General features: G+C 40.1%; 1 protein-coding gene across 1 annotated transcript in view; it reads right to left on the bottom strand.

The window, feature by feature from the left end:
- The window catches only part of ARHGAP18 (Rho GTPase activating protein 18), a 100256-nt gene extending 72509 nt beyond the window's left edge, over nt 1–27747 (bottom strand). Inside the window, exon 1 of the mRNA XM_065680908.1 lies at nt 27539–27747. Coding sequence (XP_065536980.1) covers nt 27539–27582 — 44 coding nt within the window. The 5' untranslated portion in view covers nt 27583–27747. The remainder of the gene's footprint in view (nt 1–27538) is intronic.
- Between the last annotated feature and the right edge of the window lie 242 nt (nt 27748–27989).

The raw sequence follows: 27989 nt of genomic DNA, 5'->3' as shown, positions 1-27989 counted from the left end.
TGAGCTTTAAGGTCCCTTCCAACCCTATGATTCTGTGATTCTATGTTAAGCATGAGATGAGAAAACATCCCATTAACATATGTAATTATATCTATTAGCTGGTGCCAATTTGCCACTTGTCGTTAATTGTCAAATGGCCTATGCAAAATGCAAAATTCTTTTCTGAAGGACCCAACCTTTTCCTTTTAAACTAAACCAAGAAAACTATAGAGGTAAAGCCATTTCTGAAACTTCAGCTAATTGGCTGCATGCCAAATACCCCACTTTCTTATAAAACTGCCTTTAAAGAACAGCTAAAAATAACACAAAGAAAAGTAAAAACGTATAAAGCATTCCATGTTTTAATGAGAGCTTTCCAAAGCCCTTTGCCCAAACTAAATATATATTAAGTGCTCTAAGAATAAAAATATGAACTGCTTTTTCTTTGATAAGCGTCTTAAAACACATCATAATTAAGGCACACAATAACATGCTGCACTGCCGCTGTAAAAAGAAGAATGCAGAAACAAGATGTAGCCAGTGCAGTGTCACCAGGGACTACTCAAAGAAAATCTTACTGCAAATGGAGAAGGGGAAGAACCTGCCTTGATCACGAAGGGGAAGTTTAGGAATAGGGAAACACAGAAAGTTTGTAGCAGGCAACTGGGGAGTGAGAAAGCTTTTGTAAGTACAACATCACAAGGAGGCTGGAAAAATTAGCTAGAAGGAAGTAAATTATATTAATAAATGAGAGTAGTGATTAAATTGCTGATAAAACCACCAGACATAGTGATTCCTGACTTAAATCTGTCCTTAGTATAATGTGCTTCAAATGTGGATGTGGATTTAGGAGCTTAACACTAGGCACACTTTTTTCTTTACTATGTTTGACAACTTAATAGGATCAAACTCTGTTCTGTTACAACAGCATAACACCAGCATAGTTTTCTATGATAAAATTATTCCAAATTTAGAGTGAGGCCAGATAAACAATTCTGATTAAACAATAATACAGATGTATTATTGCTGGGAACTGACATGAATATCACTGCTGTCTTTCACTGATGTATCTTCTGCCTAAACCAATTCATAGTCAGTAATTGCTGAGTTTGCGGTTAACGCTCATGTTCTTAACAAGGTATGGACTTGCTTATTTGGAAAGTAAGGTTGTTCATAATCAACTAAATAAGAATGCACCATTCAAAGCATATAGGTTTATGTGACAAAGGAGATATCATTGAGAAAAGAGATTAAAAGTCAGATGTGGCAATGGAGGCATGGACTCCAGGTGTGGTGCAACCAAAATCCTTTATTGAGAGAGCTTACAGGCTTTTATAGTCCTTTGCCTAGCTGTTAGTAATTGTTAGTATCGGTTAGTTTCTTTTCAGTACTTTTCGCAACATCATCCGCTTTTCCCAGCCAATGACATTACTGATCATGCGCCTTTTCAACCAATCACATTATTGTCCACGCGCCTTTGCTTGAACAACTTACGTGTACCCAGACCTACAAGCACATTTTTCTGTTACCACTTTCTGCTACATTATTACTTTCCATTTTCCTTGAACACACATTCTTTTGTCCCTTCAGTCCACATTGGAGACTTTCATTAGCTCCTGGGAAAGTCCCAGGTACAACATTGCATCTTTGTCTTTAGTAACTTCTTTGTTTCAATATCTACAGTTCTTGGAGATTACCTTCGTGTTTTAACTTCGATTCCTCTTGACTCCCATGGTTTGTAGCTGATGATGAGGGTCAGGTTGTTCATGGTCTTGTTCAGGCTTGCCGGTGCAGCTTCTTGTGCAGCATTCCCCACAGTCAGAAAATCAGGCTATCTTGCCACGGAATCCAACTTTTTCAAAGAGTTTAAATATTTAAATGAAGATGTCATGCAGTTCCTTTACACTCAATATAATCAGTTGCTGGAGCCAAGCAGATCACACACAGTTCTCATGCTTAGAGCTGTCTTTACAAAGAAATTGTTAAAAAGAGAACTTCTTAGCAGTACCGTCCTTCATTGCAGCTTTACAGGGTTTGAATATGCATGTGTTCAACATATGCTTTTGACTCTTCACTGCAGAGCGATTTTTTATTTTTTTTTTAAGTTTTCCCAAATAAAAAAAAATATGTCACACTGACTTTCATACTTCGTATAAATACATGACTGGATATTTTATATAGGTGATGGATGATTTCTCACATTCCATGCTCCTGATGATGTGGCAATTATCAGCAGGTAAAAATGCAATCCACAGAGAAGCACTGGCTTGAGGAAGTAGGAACAGGTCGGCTTACAAATTCAAATTCACAGCCTGACTTCAATGGCAGTAGATGGATTTATTCCTGCTGAGGTCCAGAGATCCCCCTGGAACCAATGCCAGTGCTGCAGTAAAAGTACAACTGTACTTCAGGACTTCTGAAGTATCTTTTTTAACATAGGAGAATTTTGTCCTTTCCCTAGCGTTACGTACTGTAAAATTTGTTCAGACTGGCTTCATATGGAGCAGAAAATGTCTCATCAGTTCACTCACCTAATTCACATTCAAATAAAATGGTACCACTTCCAGGATTCCACCTTGCAACCAGAAAAGACATGAAATGGGAAGTTGTTTGTATATCGCAAGATGAAATCTAACCCTTATTAAGTGTCACACTCCATTACATAAAAAACCACATACATGAATAGTGTCCTGCAGCTGCTAGTAACCAATGCTAGGAATAATATAAAATAGAATATTATAAGTTACTTATAATGTTACTTATATATGTTACTTATTTCTTGATATCTACACCCATGCAAATGATTTTATCCAACACTGAAAGTCTGTGAAAAAAATTCACTTTTAGGGAGTAAAATCCTCTGCCGTATGTTAGACTTACACTTTAGGGTATAAAAATGGATCACAATCTAGAACTGCCCATTTATTTCCACTGACTAGAACAGTTGACTATGTTCTACTCATGTGACCTACATTCAACATACATGACAGTTGAATAGATCACATGCAGATGTCCACATCTGTCAGATAAGCTCCACCTTTGATGCTTTTATGTTGCCCTTCAAAATATAAAGATTCAACATTCTGTCTGAGGGGAGACCTTATCGCTCTCTACAACTACCTGAAAGGAGGTTGTAGCAAGGTGGGTGTCCATGTCTTCTCCCAAGTAACAAGCAATAGGACAAGAGGAAATGGCCTCAAATTGTGCCAGGGGAGGTTAAGACTTGGTATTAGGAAAAATTTCTTTACCAAAATGGTTGTCAAGTACTGGAAGAGGCTGCCCAGGGAAGTGGTTGAGTCACCATCCCTGAAGGTATTTAAAAGATGTGTAGATGCGGCACTTACGGACTTGGTTTAGGGGTGGACTTAGTAGTGCTGGGTTAACATTTGGACTCAATGATCTTTAGGATCTTTTCCAACCTAAATGATTCTATGATTCTGTGTGCCCTGTATGGAGTAGTCAGTATCCTGACATGTACAGTACTGGTGTATGTAGGAAGTGTTTCAGATCAGCTTGCATATCCCTGAACATCAAAGATGGGGATGAAGCTACACACATGTAAACAGAAAGCCAGTAACATATTTGCTATCCAGCATATTGTGAATGTTTCTTATGGTCTGATCCTGCAAGGTAATGTGTATCCTATATTCAAATTTTCATAGGATTTTTTAATGGAAAAATATGTCCAATACTATCAGGAGGCAGTTTGATATGTGAGGAAATTTAGCAAGCCTGACAGGACTGGCACAGAAGCAACTGCAAGGACATCGCTACAGGTAAAAGAACTGACACTCTCCCAGCTTTCTGAAAGTTTTCACCTTTTTCCTCACTGCCCTCCACATACATATTTAAACATCTGATTTTTTTTCCCATAACAAGAAGAAAATAAGAGGGAGGGAGGGACACTTCTTACTTTCCTCTCTTTCCTTGCAAGTTGCTCTAAAATGTGTCTGGTGCACTCTGGTGGCTGCTTTGGTAATTCTTAATTCGATGGCTGCGAAAGGAGAAACAGTAATTACGGATGGTGATTTTGAGATTATCCGTACAAAGTCTAATGAGCACATGAATTTATTCTAGTTTATCCAATTTGATTTTTCTTGAATGCAGTCCCTGGAGAAATTCAGTGCTTGTCCATCACAGCCCATCTGCTTACCTTATATTAATCACAGGGGAGGTTGAGGGCTTAAGTTCTCATCTCATCTGCTTTATGTTTTCACTTGTGGTCAGACAGCTGTTGAATTTTACCCAGAGGTATATCAGTTCCAGTAGTGGCAATTTATCCACATTTATTTGTAGTGTGACCTTGCACAAACCCTTGTATCAATTCTAGCTTCCCTTTCCCTGTCCATATAACAGGGCTAGTAAATACCTAGCTGTTTATGAGGATTATTCACCAGATGGTCAATTACATTGAAAGGTACCCAAAAAACAGAGCACATTTCTTGCCACTACACCACTATGTTTACTTTCTTTTGGTGCATGATTTAATAGGGGAAAAGTGACATGGATTTCTGTATCCACAAGCACAGAGAACATATGAGAAGTCTAGTACACTTTGCAGTACCTCCACATGAGGTATGGGACTTTGGGGGAAAACTTAAGACAACAACTGATGTTTTATGCTACTTTTGGAAAGCCAGCATCAATGGTAGGGACCAAGGGATTTTCACTGGTGACTGAATGCCCCTTTTCCCTTGAGCTAGTTTTGATACTTTTGGTTTTATAAACCATGACTTCAAAGATGCTGCTAATTAGGAAAAGTCAATGTATTTTCTGAATATAATGGCCTCAATCTTTCTTCCTTCTCCCAGGGTGTCACCTAGATGTGATGCACACCAAATGCATTCATTGAATAGGTAGATATACTCTACCAACATATGAAAATGAAATAAAGATAAAAGAAAAACTCTGAAGCATAATATCTCATGTTCCTGTTCAATCCATTTTACAAGACAGCTGTATAACTCTTCGAGAAGAGGTTTTCTGGGTTAAACGTGCTATGTATTTTTGGTTTTCTTTCAGGGAGATATCTTCCATCCTTATGACCATCCTTGTCAACTCTGCATCTGTTGCAGTTTGAATTGATCTTCCTTAATTATGAGGGCCCTGAAGTTTAAAGCAACCAGGACCTTGTACAACATCACACTCTCCTGGCACAAACATGGTATTGTGGAAAACACTAGTTTTTTTCACAGCTTATAGATCTTCTGTGACTGACTGAACGTATGTGTGTATGACACACTTTGAGCAGATTTGCTGAACGGTTTGCACATCAAGGCACATTTAGGAAGGTCATTTTGAAATTTCTTACAAGAGGTATAATACAGAGTGCTAGGGGCATTCAATTTGTTGTTGTGAGGGTGCTGTTATGTAAGCGCCAGAAATCCTGGTTTGCCTTTTGGACATCTCAACCAACACCAAACCCACTGGAAAAGCAGGAGCAGAGAATACTCCTGTAGCTCACAACTTCACCTCTTCCCCTTTAAATCAGGAAGTAGACTGTTATATTCAACATTTGGGGTATAACTGAGCGGATGAACTGAGCAGCTGAAGTTTCATTGAGATGGAGATGGTGATTGCAAATGAGAACACACCTGAAAATAAATGTATGATTTGTTGCTTTAAAAGGCAGAGTGTATTCATCACTCAGGATCACAATTTGTGTCAGCTACTCCACCCCTGCTTTAGATCAGGTTTGAGTAGGGGCTGGGATAGTTTTTTCAGTCTACATGTGGCTAGGAAGTTGAAACCTTGCTCTGTCTCACACGTGTTCACCGAGTCAGTCTGCACATGGAGTGGGAGCTCTTCTCTTCATTACCCTTCTAATTTTGCAGTTGCCTGCAGACTTGATCACAGCTGAATTTGTGCCACTGAAACATCTGGTGAAGTAAAATGTAGAGCAGCCATGAAGGAGAAGAGTTTCTTCTGAGTTCAGTGAGTCAGAAAAGCTCATGAAAACTGTGACACAATCCTAACTGAGCAAGCCAGAGCTATCCAGAAATGCCACTTTGAACTGAGAAGAAATGCTTCAGAACAAAGGAAAGAACAATTGCATGAGTCATGGGCTACACAAAAGAAACCACTTCTCTGCAAGGGCTTTGAAACTGAAGATCATCCAGTAAAACTTCAAGTTAAACAAAGCAAAATATTCTTAGCTCTTTCTTACTAACAGAAATATTCATTTTGTATCATTCTCTTTCATCCCGAACAAATCTTAGAAATATGTTTCCTTCTCTCACATTTTACACAAAGCAATCAAATTCAGCCACCCTTAATATGGAGTATTTCAAGCTGTCAGTATTATTTTTTTCTGTTTAGAATTGAAACAATCTTCTGAATTCAACATTAATTTAAAAAAATGTTTCATATCAACTCAGAAATGCATTTTCCAGAAATTCAACTAAAATCCAAAAGAAGGGCACCATACTTCAACCACATGTGAAATCTTGACTATAGTTTCAGAAATATCATTAACAGCTATAAGGAAAATTAATATGAATGCTTGTGTAAAAACTTGTACAAGAAATACTTGTGGTTTAATTTGTTTCTTTATGATTGAAAGCAGCCAATGAGAAAGCCAAAAAGATGCCAGTCATACAATGAGCATAATAAAAACTCAGAGCACTATTATAGCTGTACTATATTGCTAGGTACTTAGTTCATGAGTAATTCTAGACTGATGCATAGCCACACACATTAGTTACAAATAATTTTAAAGCAGTCATCAGATTTGTAGCCTCTAAGACCTCAGTCCTCAAAGGGTACATTTGTGACAGTCACAGATGACTAAATTTAATAAATCACTTGTTGCAGATAATTTGCTCATCTCTGACTGCAGAGAAATTGTGATAGACAGTTTTGCACAGCAAAGTTCAGACAAAGCTGCCGAAATACAAGGCAAGAATATACTAGCACTGCTGTGCATTTTGGAAGCAATAGCTGGTGTTACAGAAGGCTAAACTTGAAAGTTTGCTTACATCAGGATATCATCTGTGCAGCTTCTGCAGGAAAAACATAATGTTTGCAGTTCACTTGGAAGATATTCACCCCCAAAAAAGGGTATTTATGTTATAGGGGTTAGATTTACTTTGATTTAATATAGTATCTTATTATTTTGTAACTCACGCTATGTACAATGCTGTTCACCATATGTCCAGGAAGAAAATGAAAAAAGAGAGAGAAGCTGAAGTATTTTTAAAATTAGCATGCCTATGGGGAAAAGCAATGTAAATGTACATAAATAAATGTAAACAAACATATACATAACATAAATATTATGAGGGCATCTATGATCAAGTCTCCTGGAATTTCCATCTATCAAATGCAATGGAAGCTCCAATGGGAGAAATTAATATGGCTATGAAGAAAGTCAGAACTAGAGTGCATAGCACAAAACAGGCCAGGAACTGGGGTGGCTTTGCAGAGGAGGATGCACACATATGCCCACCAGGAGGGAAGAGCACCCAGGGAATGGCTGGAGCCATAAGGCTGCCACGCAGAAGCAGGGCTCCGAGTGAGCAGTTACAACATGGTGCTGCATCGGAGGGTTGTGGTCTTTGATGAGAAGCCATCTGCAGCCCTTGGCTAGTGCTCTCAAATCAGGGGAGGGTTATATTTTGCCACCTGAAAATGAATGGAAATGTTGCTACTAACTTCCATCAGTGGAAGCATGCATTTTCCTCAGGGACAGAAAGCAATTCGTAGGATCCGGGACCACCACCCCTTATACATTTTAATGTACTTTTACTAACTTCAAAACCAAATTGCCAGAAGGCAGTATAAACTGGTCACTAGTATTTCCATCTCGGAATCTACATGAGTCCATCCATCTCTTGTAATGGGACAAATTATCTAAAATATGAAGGAATCGTCAGCTTCTTTTTTCTATCCTTCCTTGACCATAAAAGAAAGCATTCTATTACTTCACATACTATGAACTTGTATATATGAGAGACTACAGAGGCAAAGAGCTACAGACCACATTTTGCATTAATGAATTATAACATTTCTGAAGGGGCACGTTGTTTCCAGACAGAGTATAATCTCTGTCAGTAACCATGAATTTTAACAATACCAGTATAGGAAGTAGCCTGCATAAAATTTTGGTTTTACCTGATTTTTCCAAACTAACTTTCTACCATCTTTAAAACTAAAATATAAGAAGGACTTTGAGTAGTTTAAGGTATTTCACAAATTTTCATGGAGAAGAGACTCATCTTGCATGTGAGTGTGCATGACGATGAAAGTTGGTAGAAAATATTACAAAAACCAGACTTCGGAAACCATGAGCTCTGCTGCTCTTGAGGGCATTTAGCACCTATTTAATTTAGCTTTGTTTTAGAACATCTTACAGAAGTACATGTGGGGATTATCATCTATAGAAATTTCCATCACCTGCCGGAGGGTGTACAAAAGCTTCAGATACACACATGTACCTCTGCTCCAGGGGAGTCTACAATTTTCCCAGAACTATAACACTGATATTGACAAATATCATAAAATCACATTTCTGTTAGCTTAGCTGGTTAGAGGTAATCAAGTAATAGAGGAGCCGACACGGAGAGGTGCCATGCTTGACCTTGTGCTCCCCAACAGGGAAGGGCTTGTTGAGAATGTGGTACTCCAGGGCAGCCTTGGATGCAGCGATCATGAGATGGTCGAATTTGAGATCCCCCGGACAGTGATAAGAGCGTGCAGCAAGCTCACTGCCCTGGACTTCAAAAGAGCAGACTTTGGCCTCTTCAGGAACCTGCTTAGTAAGGTTCTATGGGATAGAGCCCTGGAGGGCAGGGGGGCCCAAGACTGTTGGTTGATATTCAAGGATCACCTGCTGCAAGCTCAGGAGTGCTGCATCCCAACTAGAAGGAAGTGCGGCAGAAGGGCCAGGAGACCTCCTTGGATGGATAAGGAGCTGCTGAGGAAAATTCAAAGGAAAAAAGAGGCTTATAAAAAATGGAAGCAAGGACAGGTGGCCTGGGTAGAGTACAGGGATGTTGTCTGGGAAGCTAGGGACCAGGTTAGGAAGGCTAAGGCCCAGTTACAATTAAACCTAGCCAGGGACATTAAGGATAACAGGAAGGGATTCTACAGGTACATAGCAAACAAAAAACAGACTAGGGACAAAATAGGCCCCCTGAGGAAGCTCTCGGGAGAACTGGCTACACAGGATTTGGAGAAGGCTGAGGTTCTGAATGACTTCTTCGCCTCGGTCTTCACTGGCAAAGGCTCTGACTGCACCACCCAGTTCTTAGAAGGCAGACGCAGGGACTGTGAGAATGAAGACCATGGGCCCACTGTAGGATAGGATCTGGTTCGAGACCATCTTCAAAATCTGAATGCGCACAAGTCCATGGGACCTGATGGAATTCATCTGTGGGTCCTGAAGGAGCTGGCAAATGAAGTTGCTAAGCCACTGGCCATCATGTTTGAAAAATCATGGCAGTCAGGTGAAGTTCCCAACAACTGGAAAAAGGGAAATATAACCCCCATTTTCAAGAAGGGGAAAATGGAAGACCCGGGGAATTACAGACCAGTCAGTCTCACCTCTGTGCCTGGCAAAATCTTGAAGCACATTCTCCTGGAAGGCATGCTAAGGCACATGAAAAACAACAAGGTGCTTGGTGACAGCCAGCATGGCTTCACTAAGGGGAAATCCTGCCTGACCAATTTGGTGGCCTTCTACGATGGGGCTACAGAATTGTTGGATAAGGGTAAAGCAGTTGATGTCATCTACCTGGACTTGTGCAAAGCGTTTGACACTGTCCCACACGACATCCTTCTCTCTAAATTGGAGAAATATCAATTTGATAGATGGACCACTCGGTGGATAAAGAACTGGCTGGATGGCAGCACACAAAGAGTTGTGGTCAATGGCTCGATGTCTGGCTATAGACCAGTAACGAGTGGTGTCCCTCAGGGATCGGTGTTGGGACCGGTCTTATTTAACATCTTTGTCGCTGACATGGACAGTGGGATTGAGTGCGCCCTCAGCAAGTTTGCTGATGACACCAAGCTGTGTGGTCTGGTTGATACGCTGGAGGGAAGGGGTGACATCCAGAGGGACCTTGACACACTTGTGAGGTGGGCTGATGCCAAACTTATGAAGTTCAACCACGAGAAGTGCAAGGTCCTACACCTGGGTCAGAGCAATCCCAGGCACAGCTACAGACTGGGCAAAGAAGAGATTCAGAGCGGCCCTGCAGAGAAAGTCTTGGGGGTGCTGGTCGATGAGAAAATGAACATGAGCCGGCTTCAGTGTGCACTCGCAGCCCAGAAAGCCAACCGTATCCTGGGCTGCATCAAAAGCAGCGTGACCAACAGGTCGAAGGAGGTGATCCCGCCCCTCTGCTCTGCTCTCGTGAGACCTCACCTGGAGTATTGTGTGCAGTTCTGGTGTCCTCAACATAAAAAGGACATGGAACTGCTGGAACAAGTCCAGAGGAGGGCCACGAGGATGATCAGGGGACTGGAGCAGCTCCCGTATGAAGACAGGCTGAGGAAGTTGGGGCTTTTCAGCCTGGAGAAGAGAAGGCTGCGTGGAGACCTCATAGCAGCCTTCCAGTACCTGAAGGGGGCCTATAGGGATGCTGGGGAGGGACTCTTCGTCAGGGACTGTAGTGACAGGACAAGGGGTAACGGGTTAAAACGTAAACAGGGGAAGTTTAGATTGGCTATAAGGAGGAAATTCTTTCCTGTTAGGGTGGTGAGACACTGGAATGGGTTGCCCAGGGAGGTTGTGAGTGCTCCATCCCTGGCAGTGTTCAAGGCCAGGTTGGATGAAGCCTTGTGTGGGATGGTTTAGTGTGAGGTGTCCCTGCCCATGGCAGGGGGGTTGGAACTAGATGATCTTGAGGTCCTTTCCAACCCTAACTATTCTATGATTCTATGATTCTAAGTAGTAGTCATAAGAAAATTACGTTGTGGTTTGCATCTCTGTGCTGTCACATATAATCTGGATTTAGGAGGACAAGCTACACACTGACAGTCAAGTCAGAAGCATGGCAAAAACAGCACAACAGGCCACAAACAAGCAAGCTTCAAATGTTGCCCAGACGTTTTTCTCTCTCGTTTCCTGTGCATGCAGACATGCAATGACGAGCTCTTGTCTCTGGGCAATCAAAAAAAATAATTTTAATTGCCTAATTGACATTACCATAAATTGTGTTACGTTCTATTCTTATGGAGACAGAGATGATAAATATTGATAAATAGATAAAAGACAAGTTGATAAATTATATGGTAAATGGCCGCTTTTTAGGACAAGAAATTATCAGATTTCCACAGCTGGGGCCATCAGTGCTTGTGAAAACGGTAGCTTTATTTCATCAAAGGCTGAAAAAGCTTTAGAAACTGGTACTATAAATGACAGGACTAGAATACAGCAGCTTTTCTATAGCTAGAGCACACAAAGCAAAATGTTGACTCCACTGGAGTCAGAAACTAAGCCTGTACTGATTTTCCTGGGACTAGCCCTGAGTTCTTGTCCTGTGAACTCAACATCAGCTACAACACTCGGGCTCCTTTACTCTTGCCCCTGCAGGAGAGACAGGCACCAGGGTGACTCCAACCAGGACTTCAGCAACCTTGCTTTTCTGCTAGCCTAGTGCAGCTGGGGCTGGAAGGTCCACCAGTCTGTTTGGGCTTCTAAATTGTCTGCTGAGGAATAAACAAATAAATTTATGAGGGAATTGTTTGCTTTCTGGGATTTTGATTCATAAAACATTTGTAATATTTAAATTGCTTTTTCCTTGTGTTTTGGTTTTGTTTGTTTGTTTGTTTATTGTGGATAGCTATAGGACAACCAAATATTTTCTTATTCTGCATCCTGTTCGCATTTTTTGCTTAGATCACCATTTGATTTATTTCAACATCATTCTTTGTACTACACAAGTCTTTTATGAAACAGCAATATGGTAAAAAATTTACACCACCCTTTTTTGGAGGTAAAAAAAAAAAAAGGCTGGAGAAGGGAACAGCAATGTGAAACTCTGCCAGAATTTCCATACTATTCGTGTCCCCTCATCCCATGCTTCCACTGAAATGAGAGGATTATGAGGTGTCAGCTCCCTCTCCCCTTCAAGTTCAGAAAGACACAGTTCAATCTGGGCACTTGTCAACAATACCTGATTTTGGAGCGCTTCCCCAAAAAATCAGAAGAATTATGGAAAAGAAGCTTTCTCACTAGGGCCTTTGCAAGTTAATTTTGCCAGCTGGACTCTTCTAGGATGGGTAAAGAAAAAGACCCCAGTGTAGGTAAATATTATCAGTATAAGAGTACATGTAACATTTAGTACCTGTTCTGGAATGTAGGTGGCTGTAGCAGCATAAAGTGCAGCTGCATTAGGGCTTTTACAAGCATAGATATTGTTTATTTAAAAAAGCCCACATTTCTCATAGGCATAGGCTGCTTTTCAAGAGTGCAAAAGCCCACAGAACACTCACAAACCCCACAAAATTAATCTTCAACCGCTGAGCCTTCATCTATCTATCAGTTTTAGTTTTACCAAAGCAGCAGCAGAGACCACATGTCTGCATAATGACTCTGGGGCTCCTGGCCATTAATAAATGGTTAAGGGGGAAAAGCTGCATGCCTGCCAAAATCAATCTTTTTTCTTCTCTTAGCTTGTTAATTTCTTCCCTTCAGTTTCTTTGGGGCACCACTAAAAATTAAGACAAAACTGCTATAAAAGATTACAGTAAGAACAGAGGCTCATAGGAGCAGATTTCAAGCTGAAGATATTTCTTTTTTTTTTCTAGCTCCAGTTTGAGAGTTATCTATTTGTGGAAGCATCAGGTTCTACAACATTATCTATGCAAAATGCATTTTCTTTCAGTAATCACAGGAAGGCATTTTTACCACAAATCAGCACAGAGTATAATGTGTGCTGTAATGTTATGAAGAAATTTATATTACAATATACAACCATAAGAGTTTTAAATATCTTAAGTGGTACCTGAAGTACATGGACAAACCTGGAATATTTTTTTTCCCCATAAGCAAGTACATAATTTTTTAGCTGCCAACAAGCAGTGAAAGTGTAGAGACTTAGGACATTGCCATATCCCACCACCACAAATGCCAGCCTCCAAGGTCTCCAAGTACCCTGCTTTAGTCAGTAGAATTCCCTAGTTTTAACTATTCAATTCAGGGTACTGTAACTATTTTAGACAAACTAATTTCTCATTCTTTTGACTGCAGGGAAATCCTTTAAAGACAAGCAAGTTCAACATTTTAAAATAAAGCTTCATCACTTCATCCTTTACAAGGACCCAGGATGTATATTGTAGTTTGTATTATTCACATTTAGGAACTGAAAGTACTGAAGTGTTGGAATAGATGATTGTGTACATTCTAAAATTATAAGCATATAGCAAAATACAGAATTCTGGGAATATACTTACAAAGGTACCAATGGCATTTATACTTGGTGTATGTAACCCAAGTTACATGGCAAACCCTTTGGCCTAACATACTCTTACTGGCATAAATAATGCATGTTAACAATAAAATAAGTATTGATGTAAACTGTACAGTCAGATCAGGTTTTCTGTTAAGAGGCTGATTGCCCCCAGCATCCAAACAAAATACAGTGGCAGCTGTGTTTGTGTTTAAACAATATTCTGATTTAATCCATTTAAATACTGTTTCTAGTTCAAGGCTTAGTTGTGTATACCTTGCTCATACTAGTAATTTAGAGATTTTACTGCCAGCTACTGTAATCATAGGACCAATGAAAAATAATAAAAAAACCACCAAAAAAAAAAACACGAAAAAAACACCCAAGCCCCAAAGGGGGCAGAGAAGGTGGTCTGCAGGTGAAGACTGGGGACTAAATTAGTAAGATGCAAACTTTGAAGGGGAAAAAAAAGTGTTTTATCAACAGATTGTTCACTGTTGCTTCCAGTACCAGAACTAAGGGGAAATAACTATAATTAAAAGGAAAAAACTGGTTTGAAACAGAGAGTGGTAGCATTTCACAAAATGTATCATTACACAGTGGAATTGCTTGCCACAGGATGCTGGAGAAGCTAAAAGCTTATAAAGGTTTTTGGCAAGACCAGACATGTTTGTGGAAAAGAAATCCATGAACTAAACACATTAGAAGAACATCTGGCCCAGGAATTGCCTAGCAGCATATGGCTGTAAGCTGGCAAAAGCACTGGGGATGTCGGCCCTGCTTTAAACCACTTACATGGGTTTCTTTTAAAAACAGGTAGGATATCAGATAGATAGACATTTGGTCCAGTCCCATACAGCTACTTTTATGTTCAAATAGGCAATAATTTAAAATATTTCTTGTTCCTTGCAACCATGAGTGTAAAAATGCGTATGAATGACAAAAAACCCAAATTACTATTCAGTGTAGGGCAATAGTAAAAAACTATTACATTATTTTAAAAAAATATTTTTTAAAAAAGTTACACAGCCTTTTAATTCTATGATTGAATTTCTTGGACTTTCTGAGGATAAAATTTTTTGTTACATTTAAAAGCATCACCATTTGAGGAAATCTTGATCACATTTAACATGCCACGGACACAAATAACACAGTCCTAAACCTGGATCTTGTGATACAGAGTTTGGCCTGCTCCTGCTTTGTAGAATTGAAGCAATTTTCAATTCTAACCCCTGTAGCTGAAACACTTGAAACACAGAATAACGGTGGCAGTGTACTTATCTGCAGGATACAGGCCCCTTTCTAAATTACAAGCCAAGATTTTAACTCATAGTAGATGTTCAGTGTTATTTCAATTCAGCGAATTATGCATTGGCAAAATAAACATGTATTTAAATTTTAATGGTGCATTTTAGTCAGGTGAAAGTGTTGTGTTTATGCCCTGATTGGAAATGTAAATATCAAAAATGTCAATGGACAAACAGAAGGACATCTCTGTATCACTCCAAATTTCTGAGTGATATTTTGAGTTGAAGAATTACAGCTGTCAAAGACATTTTGTGATAGCAAAAAGTAAAATAAAAATAAAAATAAAATGTCAGCATATTATCAGCTCCTATGTCCTTTGAAAAATTATATTCACATGCATCCGCAGAGCTCACAGTCCAGTTCATACTGCTGATGCCTGCAGACTGTCCCATTGATCATTTGGTTTTGGTGTCATGTTTGAGGCTGTAGGGCTGAAATCTAAGAATGCCTTTTAAATAAACCATATTTAGTTCAGACTAAGCCAAGGTAGACTGTGCAAATAAAAGAAACCCCCTTGAGAATACTCAAAAGAATGTATCTGTATAAAGATAGTAATAAATACAGTTCACACAACAAGCCTTTAATATAAGCAGAGTATTCCATATTTTGTTTCATTCCATTTCATCCTGTCGTGGTTTAAACACAAACCACAAAGCTTGTTCACTCACTCCCCTTCTTCTTGCCCTCCCCCTGCTCCTGGGGGGACGGAGAGGAGAATCGAAAAGAATGCAACTCCCACGGGTTGAGATAAGAACAGTTTAGTAACTAAGGTGTAACACAAACCACTACTGCTACCACCAATAATAATAATGATAAAGGAAATAACAAGAGGCAAGAATACAACACCTCAACACCAGCCGACCGATAACTCGCCCCACTCCCCCCAGCAGAGACTGATACCTCCTCCAACCCTGCAGTCCCAGCCCTTCCAGGCGACTCTCCATTACATCCTGGGCATGACGTGCTGTGGTATGGAATACCTCTTTGGTTAGTTTGGGTCAGGTGTCCTGTCTCTGCTTCCTCCCAGCCTCCCCTCCTCCCTGGCAGAGCATGAGGCTCACAAAGTCCTTGGCCAGACCAAACATTTGAGCAGCAACTAAAAACATCAGTGTTATCAGCACTGTTCCCAGGCCAAAAAAGCAAAATATAGCACTGCACTAGCTACTAAGAAGGAGAAAAATAACTGCTACTGCTGAACCCAGGACACATCCCTAAGCATTTGATCACTATTCATGCATTCTTCAGTGACATAAAAATGCCCACAATATTTAATTCTATCAGGGCTTGCAATATTTTTATTTTGTCACAAATATTCATATTTGCATGCAAAGTCTCATTATTGGAAGCAGCAAATATGAAAGGGGACTACAGAATCCAGCGATTTACTAAGCTAACAATCTTAGCTAATACAAGAGTATGTATGTCCAAAGATACTCTGAATTAGAAATTAGTGGTTGCACAAACTCCACAGCATGATTCTAACAGTGAATAAGAAGTTCAGTCTCTGTGCAGCCAGTCTATGGTGTGTTCCAGCCTGTGGAACCATCATCCTCAAACATGAAGTAAGGAAATCTGTTTCTCATAGTGCATAACTGCTAGGGAGAGAAGACAGCCAGGTAGCAACATTTGTCCTCTCTGTCCTGCTATTAGGAATATCTTACGCTTTGCAAAACAGTGAGCAGTTTTGGTTTTGCTTCCCTCAACAGTTACTGGGCTTCTGTAAGAAAATGAACATGAGCCAGCAGTGTGCGCTCGCAGCCCAGAAAGCCAACTGTATCCTGGGCTGCATCAAAAGGAGTGTGACCAGCAGGTCGAAGGAGGTGATCCTGCCCCTCTGCTCTGCTCTTGTGAGACCTCACCTGGAGTATTGTGTGCAGTTCTGGTGTCCTCAACATAAAAAGGACATGGAAATGCTAAAACAAGTCCAGAGGAGGGCCACGAGGATGATCAGGGGACTGGAGCACCTCCCGTATGAAGACAGGCTGAGGAAGTTGGGGCTGTTCAGCCTGGAGAAGAGAAGGCTGCGTGGAGACCTCATAGCAGCCTTCCAGTACCTGAAGGGGGCCTATAGGGATGCTGGGGAGGGACTCTTCGTCAGGGACTGTAGTGAGAGGACAAGGGGTAATGGGTTAAAACTTAAACAGGGGAAGTTTAGATTGGCTATAAGGAGGAAATTCTTTCCTGTTAGGGTGGTGAGACACTGGAATGGGTTGCCCAGGGAGGTTGTGAGTGCTCCATCCCTGGCGGTGTTCAAGGCCAGGTTGGATGAAGCCTTGTGTGGGATGGTTTAGTGTGAGGTGTCCCTGTCCATGGCAGGGGGGTTGGAACTAAATGATCTTGAGGTCCTTTCCAACCCTAACTATTCTATGATTCTATGATTCTGTAGAGGGATTTTGGAGACCTTGACCGTGAGCCCATTCACCCCCCAGCAGAAGCTGGGAGTTCTGCTGCTAGACGTTAGAGCTGTCTTTGAGTATTTTTGCTGTCAATAATTAAGAATGTATAACAACTGCATAACAATTCCCAAACTGACATTCACATAATCGTTTCGTCCTTTCCTGTGTATTGGAGAGGCTGTTATCCTTAGCATGACCTGTAGCACACACACCCAGGGCTGGGTAACAGTGGGTGCAAACCAGGTGCCTTCCATGGCTTTCGTTTTTCTTGTAGACGTCCCTATTTTCAGTTCAAAGGGCTTCACCTGAAATTATACTCAAGTACTACAGTACTTTCAGTTCTGAGTTTCTTCTCTTGAAAGGTACAGAATTACTTGCCTGACTTTCAGTGTGACCCTTGTTTTTGCTCCACTCCATCTATGTCTGTATTTCATGGTGTTCCCAAGCTGAACTCAGAAAACATCCATAAAGGACAGGATCTTTAGGCCAAATTCTCCCACTTCACAGCTAACAGTGCATCACCAACTCAAAAGGATATTTTAAAAAACAATAAAAATACAAATGTTCAATCTTCTGCTTTCAAGGAATACTTTCTCACTTAGCAAGCCTTTATTTGATCTCCAATAACAAATGTATTCAATATATGTGAACATACTGGTAGCTGTCAGTTAAACCAGCACCTATGATGAGACTATGATTCAACAGTGTGTAAATCAGATTCTCATGGATTAGTTTTGGAACTCCAAGCTTCACCTAAGTACCTCTGCAATTTGAAGCTCTGGGAATACCTGAGGCAAATGCAATTTTGTGTCCTGAAAGAAGCAGCTGGCAGGATATACAGAGATGTCAGCCTGATGTTAAGTTCCAAGGCACGATCCTTCAGCTCCAGTAGCTTCAAAAGACAGTCCAAACTTCATGCTTGGCCTTCTTCTAAGAATGGCAAATACAAAGTATCAAGACATGCAATGTGAATTTACATTTTGATGTGCCCCAAATACCTGTTTTTAACCTTTGTACAAGTTCTGGATCCTGCTGACCCACGCAGCACATTCCCAATGACAGAACTAAAAATAAAACGTTGATGCAGAACAATGTTCATTGGTTGTCTGGGTACTTACTAAAGCAGCTGCCAAAAGTAAGCAGGACTATACTATATGTAATATGTGTATATATTTAAGAGGTTTTTATTGTGATAAGTATGTGCATTCACTAAGACATAAATTGGAATGATTGAGCTTGTAATGGTACAAGCAACAATCTACCACAATTTTTCTCATTAGCTTAAGGAGGAAACAGCTGTTGTCAGATGGCAGCATGATGCCAACAGTCAAACAGGAAGGTTTACAGCATTTGAGTCACATTAATCCTAGTGCATGAACATTAATAGATGCTTTTCTTTTCACCTGAATGACTAATTTAGCTAATCTCTGACACTAGCCTGAATTTCTGACTTGCCTAAGAAAACTATACACTGTTGTTAGCAGTGTAATTGATGAATTAATGTTTCCTTTAGCAAAGAATGTCATGAAGAACTTATAAATCTGATGTAAGCCATTAAATGGATAGCAACATGAAGCCCAAAACATTAAGATGGTATTTCTGTCTTAGCTCTAAAGACATCCTGAAAGAAAACATAACACCCTGTCCTGCAATTAAATTCTATCATATGGTCATTGTGATTTCTTCTTCATCAAATTGAGCTAGACCTTACACTCTGCTGAGAGAGAGAGTTCAAAGGAAATTGCCAAGGACACAGAGTGCAGGGGCAGCCAGCATATACCAGGGATTTCATTGCATGCAAACTGCTGTTGCTTAGAAGCAGCGATGCAGTCCTGAAAGACTGAGAAGACACTTTAAACTGACATTTGTGTTCCACCCTCATTTCATATCAGTCTTATTTCATAACACTGAAGGTCTTTGTCGATCCCATTTGTAGCAGGTGTATGTACACACACATTCATTCATAATTCTTATTTTGAAATTAATCTTTAAAAGTCTACTTACTGCATATGACTGTTACATTTAAAATATATATTTCATGTACTTTTATTATGATCACCTATATTTTGATGGGGTTTACAGTTATTATGATAGCGGTAATTTTTTTAATTATTTCAATTTTGGTTCAATCAGTTTTTATTGACTATCTGGGTATATCACTTATCAGAAAGCTGAGTGTGACTGTGGCTTTCTGGGGAAAAAATGCTAACTACAGATCTGCTGCTGCAAACAGTTCAAAGGGTTATCACACAGCCCAATCCTTAAATTTTATTAGATATTGATCCCTTAATTGTATTAACTATCCACAGCAGGTTTTTATCCAAATTAAGTTTCCTTCTTAAGTTTGTGTAGAGGCAGATATTAATCTTTAAAGATTATTGGATATATAAACCATTCGGTCTCATACATATAATTACAAGTCAATACAAGGTCTCTAATTCGCAGAGAACATGTGCTTTTCTCTGGCTAAGGAATCTTTTGTCTCATTATATCCAAGCCTAATTGCATTTGCTGTCATAATAGCAAAATGTAGCATTTATCCAAGATGTTAATCTGTCGCTAGTGCTGGCCACCAAATGTGGGACCATATGCTTCTCAACTGTGAAGAGCAGAGAGGACCAAAATTGTTTTCACAGAATTAAAACTTCTGAGAGGAAAAATACAAGGGAGACCAGTTCTCCTACTCCACCTACCCTTCGCTGTAGTGATCCCATGCCAGAACAGGGTAGGAGCTCACCTACAGCTCACCTCTGTTTCAGACTCCATTTAATCATCTGAAACAAACAAAACTTGTTCTAAAGGACATTTCTCTCCTAGTTGTCAGATGTTATCACAACTGCAATTGTCTTTCTGCATGTTCATCTACACATCTGAGCAACACAGACTGCAATGGATGCCATCACCCAGGGGAGTCAATGGCCCTTCTATGAGTGAGAGGCTCAGAGTCCTTTCCTCACAGGGGAAATGGTGAGGCTCACATGGTACAAAATAAAGCACATTACTTTCTCTTTAGACAGTTAATTTCTTATTCAAAGCAATCAGAAACATTGAAGACTACTGAAATTCTATTATCCCTTAGCTGCTGTTAAATGTGTATCACATAACAGCATTCAGCATAAAAATTGATCCACCAGATCCAAGACAAAGAAGACATAGATACACTACTGTAGCAGCATTCATTTGGTTTATAATTCTTATTTAGAAGTGGTCTAGCCTTCTTTCCTCTGAATAATACTTGTACTTACACTCTTTGCTCATTTTTGTGTCCAAGCAAAAGTAATACAGAAGTATTATGAAAGTATTGAAGTACTACACTAATGATGGCTGAGCATTATCTTTCCTTGCTTATTTGAATAAGCATAATATTCAAAGGATCCCAGTTCTCAACAAATGCCATTCCCTTTCAGGTGAGTGATCATTCCAGCCATTTAACTAGCTCAATGTGACACTTGCAAAGCATGAACTGAACCACTACTTCACTTTCCTACATGCTAAGACTGTCTCTTATTTTAACTGGACATAATGAGCCCACTTAGCACAACTTTCCATAGATGCTTGAGGTTTTTTTCATGTTAGGACCATCATAATAAATTTTACACAGGAATTTCATAGTTTTATTTCAAACAATGCCGATGATTTCTATAAATACAGTAAGTGGTAGTTTTCTGATAATCCAGGTCTGTAAAAGCACTCCTAAAAAAGTTATATGGCAAAATAGATGGCAGGAATCAGAGTTCTGGTTTTGCAGTTCCTCTGTCAGTTGTACCATTTAATGAAAATATTGTTTTCTGCTTGATTTAATAGTGAACACAGATTTTTTTTTTTTTTTTTTTATTTTAACTTCATATTTGAGCCTCTCACACACACAGTTGTGGGTTGATTTCTGGCTGTCCTTCATAATTCCTGTGCCAAAACCCCCCACAGTTCTAGGAATCAGTTCCTACAGAATGGACTATAGGGGTTGGCTTATACGTGTGAAGAAGGGGAGGGACTGTCCTCTCACTTCTGCTAGAGAAACTGACTTCTTTAAATACTATGATGCCATTACTAACAGCATTTTACAGACTGCATGCCTTTTTTTCATCCTATGTCACTTTTAAACAAAAATGAGAGTTCAGGCTTACACGTAGATGACCCCCAAGTCTAAGACTTTGAGTTCTCTGTTATACTGCCTTACTATGGTCTTCTTGGATGTTCAGTATCTACTGTAGAAGAGCTGGCAGCTCCACAGAGATAACTGACAAGTGTGCAGCCTATTTAGTTGAAAAAGTAAATGGATTTATCTAAACACTTTATAAGGTACGAGCAAAAAACCTACAAGAAAGGATGGGGCAGAAGGGGGGCAGCAGAGTATGACAAGAAAGCTCTGTTTTAGAGGTCAAAAAGAGTAGGGATAAAATGAGAATTGCCAAAAGTTAAGCTGAGTCCTGACAGTTGACAGGTCCTAAGACCTAGCAATATAAATTAAAATAAACATATGCTTTCTTTGGCAGTATTGAGTAAAAGAGAAATGAAATTGCAGTGAAGTTGCTACACAGTGAGAATGCAGTTGAGATAATGTTGGCATGGCCACCCCAAAACTTTCAGACTCAATCTTCTGTAAGGAGAACGACAGCAAAATCCAGACATCTGAAAACGTGTGTACAACGCTAAATCACATCCAAGATAGAAGCAAAGTTTTTAAAGTCTGGTAAAATCAAGCCAAGCAGAATAGATCATTTCCTGCACCAAATATTGAAACTATTCACCTATGAATTCAATTGCAATTAAAAAACATGTATCAGCTCAAGGGGTTACCAGAGAATGTCAACATAACAAACATAATTCTGAAAACCAGAAAAACTGGCAACTTTACATCTGTTACTCTGAGATTGATAGTCTTTTTCAGAAGTCTTTTTAAGAACTTCAAAGAAAAGAATATTTTGAGACATACAGGTAGATGGAAACCCGAGATAAAATACAAATTGGCTTTACCAAGGTGAATACAGATTTTGGTAATAAAATAACTTCTTGTATAAAAGATAGGGGTTGCAGCAGATCTAACCTAGTATTACATTTGATACAGTGTCACATAAGGAACATAACTACATACATGGTTACACAAACAGAAGGTTGGTAACAGTGTCAGTTTGTAAACTGAGGAAAAGTTCAGCTAAAAAGAAACTGCAATGCATTACACCAAAAAACATTGATTAATTGGGGGAGAGTCTTCCTATAAAATCTCTCAAGGTTCCCTCTTACTGATGATCTTATTAATACTTCCATTCACACCTGTCCTGGTTTCAGCTGGGATAGAGTTCATTTTCTTCCCACTGCCTGGTGAAATTACCTGACACAGCATAAGCAGTGGTGTGTTTTGGCTTTAGTCTGAAAACAATGCTGACAACACACCGATGTTCTAGTTGCTGCTCAGTAGTATTTACCCTCATCAAGGACTTTTCAGTCTCTCATGCTCTGCTGGTGAGGAGGGACACAAGAAGCTGGAAGGGAGCAAGGACAGGACACCTGACCCAAACTAGCCAAAGGGCTATTCCATACCACAGCATGTCATGCCCAATATATAAATAATTGGGGGGAGTTATCCAGAAGGGACCAATCGCTGCTCAGGTCGTGCTGGGTATCAGTCGGCAGGTGGTGAGCAATTGTACTGTGCATCACTTGGGTTTATTGGTTTGGGTTTTTTCCTTCCCTCTTTTAGTTTTATATTCTCTCCCCTTGTTATTTCCCTTATCATTATCATTAGTAGTAGTACATTATACTTTAGTTATTAAACTGTTCTTATCTCGACCTGTGGGGTTTACATTCTTCTGATTCTCTTCCCCAGTCCCCTGGTGAAGGGACATGGGCGGGGAGTATAAGCCAGTGGCTGCATGGTGCTGAGTTACCAGCTGGGTTTAAACCATGAGAATAACTTCAGCACAGAAAGAAAAAAAAAAAAAGTTAAATGTACTGACAGGATGAAATTAAGGATATCAATTTAGAGAAAGTCCAGGATATTATACAGGAAAAATTAATAAATAAAAGAACTGGGAAAATAAAAATGACATACAAGTGCATGTATTTAATAGACTTAATAACGAAATTTCATACTATAAGCCAGGGACTTACAAGTTTGAAATGACAGATAGCAACTGGTCACAAGGCAACCATCAGAGACAGTGTAATACAGCAATAAAAAAAGGCATATAAAGTTCTATGTGTATATAGATCTATTAGGCTAGATAGCAGAGTTTTAATATCATCACAAACATTGATCAGACATTACTTAAAATTATAGTGCCACTTCTGATCATTCATAATCAAGAAAGATGTATTCAAACATGGACAAACGTGGGAAAGAGCAGAATCCACTCAGCGTGTACAACTAAGAATCAACAATAAATTTGCTGTTTGCAAGTACTTTTAAACATGGATACCTTGGGTGAGAAAATACATTTCAGTTAATGGACAACGCTGATACAGAAGAAATGTGTAGAATCTTTTCATTGGCAACTGTAGGTTCAAAATTAGAAATCCATTTCTACATATCAAAATGAGCAAGGTTCCAGTACCGCCTGCAAGGACAAGCTGCCTAGTATTTAAAAAAAGCATAGTATGTTTATGAAATGAATTAGAGATGGTAGCTTTCTTATAAGCCACAATATAGCATGCAATGAACTAGGAAGTCCTTCCAACCTGGTATTCTCCTGTGCTAGGTTTGCATACTAGGGTAGAAGACCTAACAGAGAGTAAATACATAAGATGTTAAGCTTTTAAGAGAAAATGAACTCAGGAACTGCAGAAGTGCAGAACATCACATCAGGTCTATATGTACCGTAGTATTAATTGTTTTAATCTATAATTTTGCAAGTGAAAGAAAATTATGTACAAGTACACCTTTGGCTTTGAGGGAAGAGGAGGAGCTGGTAAAAATCAAAGACCATGTAGACCGTATGTATGCTAGTGCAAGAGTATAAGAAACCATGAAATAATACAACAAATACTGAACTTCCAAGAAAGCACTTGAAACCAGGGACAGCTCTTTTCTACCTGCATAACAATCATTTTCATTTCCGAAAATGAAGAATTACCACAGCCATGCTTCAGATCGAATTTCTACAATACAATTTACTGTGAAAATCTCCTTCATAGCACTGAACGTTCACTCTCCCCATGAATGCCTTACATGCATAAGTCTACATCTTTGTCTTTAGTTTTCTTGTGTTGCCTGGTATTGTCCTTGGGGGCTGTTCTATCTGCTGCCATCTCCTTTGTCTGTTGTTCTTAAAAATCACTGCTCATCTCATCATTTTTTTTTTTTTTTTGTATGCTGCTCTGCTTTAACTTGGTGAGCAATCTTTGTTTATGTAGAGGTAATTACATAACATACATTTATAGGGAAACATCTCATCTTGCTGAGAATGTAATTTTGTATTTTTACAATTATTTTCCTGCCTGATCCATTCCCATTCAGTGAGCTTGCTTTGTCTGACTGAAACTAATCACAAGTTTATGACCAAGCTGAATGGGACTTAAATGGGTACAGAACAGTCCTCATAAGGGCTAATTAGTCAAGGTAAATGTAATAGACCATGTACGGCTACATTATTTCTTCTGGCAATTATTAGTCCTATATTTTAATGTATTTACTTCTCATTTTCAGAAAAGGCATTTTTAGAATAGCTGTATAGTGTCCAAGGTTGTAATACTATTCTTGTAGCTTTGAAATCCTGTGTTTTCCAAGGTGTCTGATTCAAAGGTGAGACAGATTCCTATGACATCCACATTTCTGCTAACTGTGCAAGTCCTACAGTGATTCGAATTACTTATCTGTTTCTAAGGAAGTACTGAATTAAGGGCATAATTATGACTCTCTAAGGATCTGATTATAGTAATTGTTTGGGCTGCCCAGTGTATTATTTTACTGGCATGGTCTAATCTGGTCACAAACTGTACTCTTGTGAACTTATTAAGTACAGTTTTTCAAGTTCAAATATTTTTTTCTTATGACATATTAGCGTAATATTTATTCACTTAACTGTGACAGAACCTTAAAATCCAATTCATGGACCAGAATTTACACAGAATACAAAAATGACAGCTGACCCTTAGCATTTCTGCGTATGCTGCACCTGAGGGAGAAAAAGCGACAATACTGATAATAAGCATTTTTCCCAGCATACCAGCCACCTATTTCTAACTCAGTAGAACAGCTTGTTTTTCAGTTTCCTTGTTGTTATTTGGTCTTTAACTACTTTCATTCTCACTCATAATAAAAATTATTATTGCATGGCTAATCAGAAGCCTACTAAAATGATTTAATCAGAAATAAATATATTTCAAGAATATGTCCGACAATTTCACATTTATGTACTCTCTATTGTTTTCCTTGTTATATATATATTGCTGGTTACTTGCTACTGGAGGCACAAAATAAGCATACAGTAATGCCTAATAGTAGCTGTTCATGCCTGACTGGCACAGATTGAAACATCCATCACCTATCTATCATGATTTCATGTCATGGATGGACGAAAGTATTTTGTGATTTTGCCAAAATCAAGCTGCACTTTAAGCTTGCAGATTCACTAAAGATGACGGAGTACCCTTCCACGATGTGCTCTACATGCTCCATCTGACTGATGTGTACCAGTTCCAGGGAACACTTCTTGCTAATTTATGTCCTGTCAGATACTGCCACTATGTACCATTTCACCAATACACAGTGAAGTATCTATTCTCTTATTTAGCTTTGACAAATAGAAACTCAGCCTAAATCATGTTCACTCAGGACTTATTCAGTTCTTCATCTGTTGCATTTACTGAGTCCCTTTGCTGCCACATATCCAATAGCTTTACTTCTCCAACAAGAACATATTGCTGGACTTTTTAACATCTTCCCTAATTTTATCGACTTCCTTCACTCAGTACTAAAATAATCGAATTCTGCTTTCAGCCAGGCCACTGACCACACATTTGTTAAATTTTCAGATACACTCGTCACACTTACTCAATACCTTGATGCTCATCCAGCCTAAGAGCTTCCTTTAAGTTTGGTAAACTTGTTAGCCTCTTTGCATCTTGTCTCATGATACTTACAAAACAGTGATCGGGCTGCTGATGGTTTAAGAACATAACTTTACTGCTTAGCTGCAGTCTGCCATCTGTCTGTATTATTCACCATTTCCTAATTCCTTTATTATAAAACCTTTGAGGAAGAGTTCTTTTTCCTTTTTTTTTTTTTTTTTTTTCCCTTTCCCCTACATTTATAAAAGAAATAGAGCCATGCAGCTCTGGTTCAAAACCAGCAGTAAGATGCTGCTGAACAAATAACCACTGTTCAGAGGAGGACAAGAGGAGAGACACAGGCGTGAGGCACTGGTGGGCACTGTTCCTTCTTGACTTCCCTCTGTATTTGCTCAGCAAAAAAAAAAAAAAAAAAAGAAAAAAAAGGCAGCATAAACCCACACAAATTTATACAATTGGAGCTGTGATTTTGGTTAGGCTTGTAGAATAGGTTAAACCATTTTAGCAGTTAAAACATCCAATTGGGAAATAACAGGTTAAAACCCAGTGACATTACGTGCTCCTCTCATGTAATGCATGCCAATTCATACTATTTTTTAATAATCATTAAAAGATATCTACAGACTGCAGATATCAAGTTCTAAGTCATACCAATAAAAAGTTACAGTACATATGAGTGCCCTTTTTCCACTTATTCCTAAGGCTAACTTGGAAAAGTTTAGCTGATAAAATCAGTTTCTAGAGCTGGCATACCTTATGTGAAAGTGCTGCATAAAAACATCACTGCTTTCACAAATTTAATCTCTGGCTCAGGGTATGCTCTCTCTTGATAAATTTTCTTTACATTTTCAATCAAGTCTTTTGATGAACAATAAGTGAGAAAAACTGATTCAACAAAATACATAGCGGAACATCACCGGGACTGCACATTTTTTTGCTTTCTCTCCACTCAAAGCAAACACATTTGTATTTATCTGCTAAATTCTGATTAGAACAGATGATACAAGGGGAAAATGGCTTAGTACTGAATCTTGACAGAAGTCGCATAATGACGAAAAAATACACCATTTGTCTCGACCATGCCACTATAATCACTCCGCACAAGTACTGCAGGGACCCTGAACTCACAGCTGGTATTTATTTCCCACGAAGCGCCTTGCCGTCCCGCTGCGCCCGCAGGAGCCCTGCGCAGAGCGGCTGAAGCGCCGGGAGCGGGCGCACATGGAATGGCCCGGCCGGGTCACGTTCCGGCTGCGGGAGCGAACCCGCTCCAGCCCCCTCGTTCCCAACAGTCGCTCATTCCCGCACCGCAGCCGCGCACCTTTCCCTCCCGGCCCCTTCCAGCTCACGGCTCCTGGGATGGGCCCAGCGGCAGCTCCCGGCGGGAGGGGAGGGGAGCGGGGCGGCGGCTGCGGGAGGAGCAGGGCGGTGCCCGCGCCCGCCCGCCCTTACCTCAGGTGCAGGTAGTGCACCAGCTTCGTCACTACAGTCACCATCTTCCCGGGTCGCCTTCCCCGCCGCTGACCTCCGGGGCGCCGTTGACCCGAGCAGAAGGGTCTGGAAGACACGCCAAGCGCCTCCTCCCTCAGCGGCTCTTCCTGGCTGCTTCGCCGCCCTCAGTCCCCTCGGGGCGGCAGCGGCTTCTCCTCTCGGCCGCTCACCTACCGACCCCGGCCACCGCAGCCGCGCAGAGGCCCGCCTGTGCAGAAGGCGGGACCGTTGCCCTCCCGCGGGGCCGCCCGACCTCGGCCCCGCCCTGTGCCCGCCCCATGGGGACAACGCTCGGCTGCGAGTCGGGCAGCGGGGCCGGGTCACCGCATCACCACGGGGTCTAGGGCGGCGTGGCCGTGTTCCAGCCGCCTTTCCGCAACGGGAAGAGCATGGGGTCTCCCGCCCGGCGGAG

The sequence above is a fragment of the Lathamus discolor genome, chromosome 5 (genome assembly GCF_037157495.1).
Source record: "Lathamus discolor isolate bLatDis1 chromosome 5, bLatDis1.hap1, whole genome shotgun sequence".
NCBI lineage: Eukaryota > Metazoa > Chordata > Aves > Psittaciformes > Psittacidae > Lathamus > Lathamus discolor.
The sequence above is the reverse complement of the archived record's forward strand: the minus strand, read 5'-3'. Positions and strand labels throughout refer to the sequence as shown.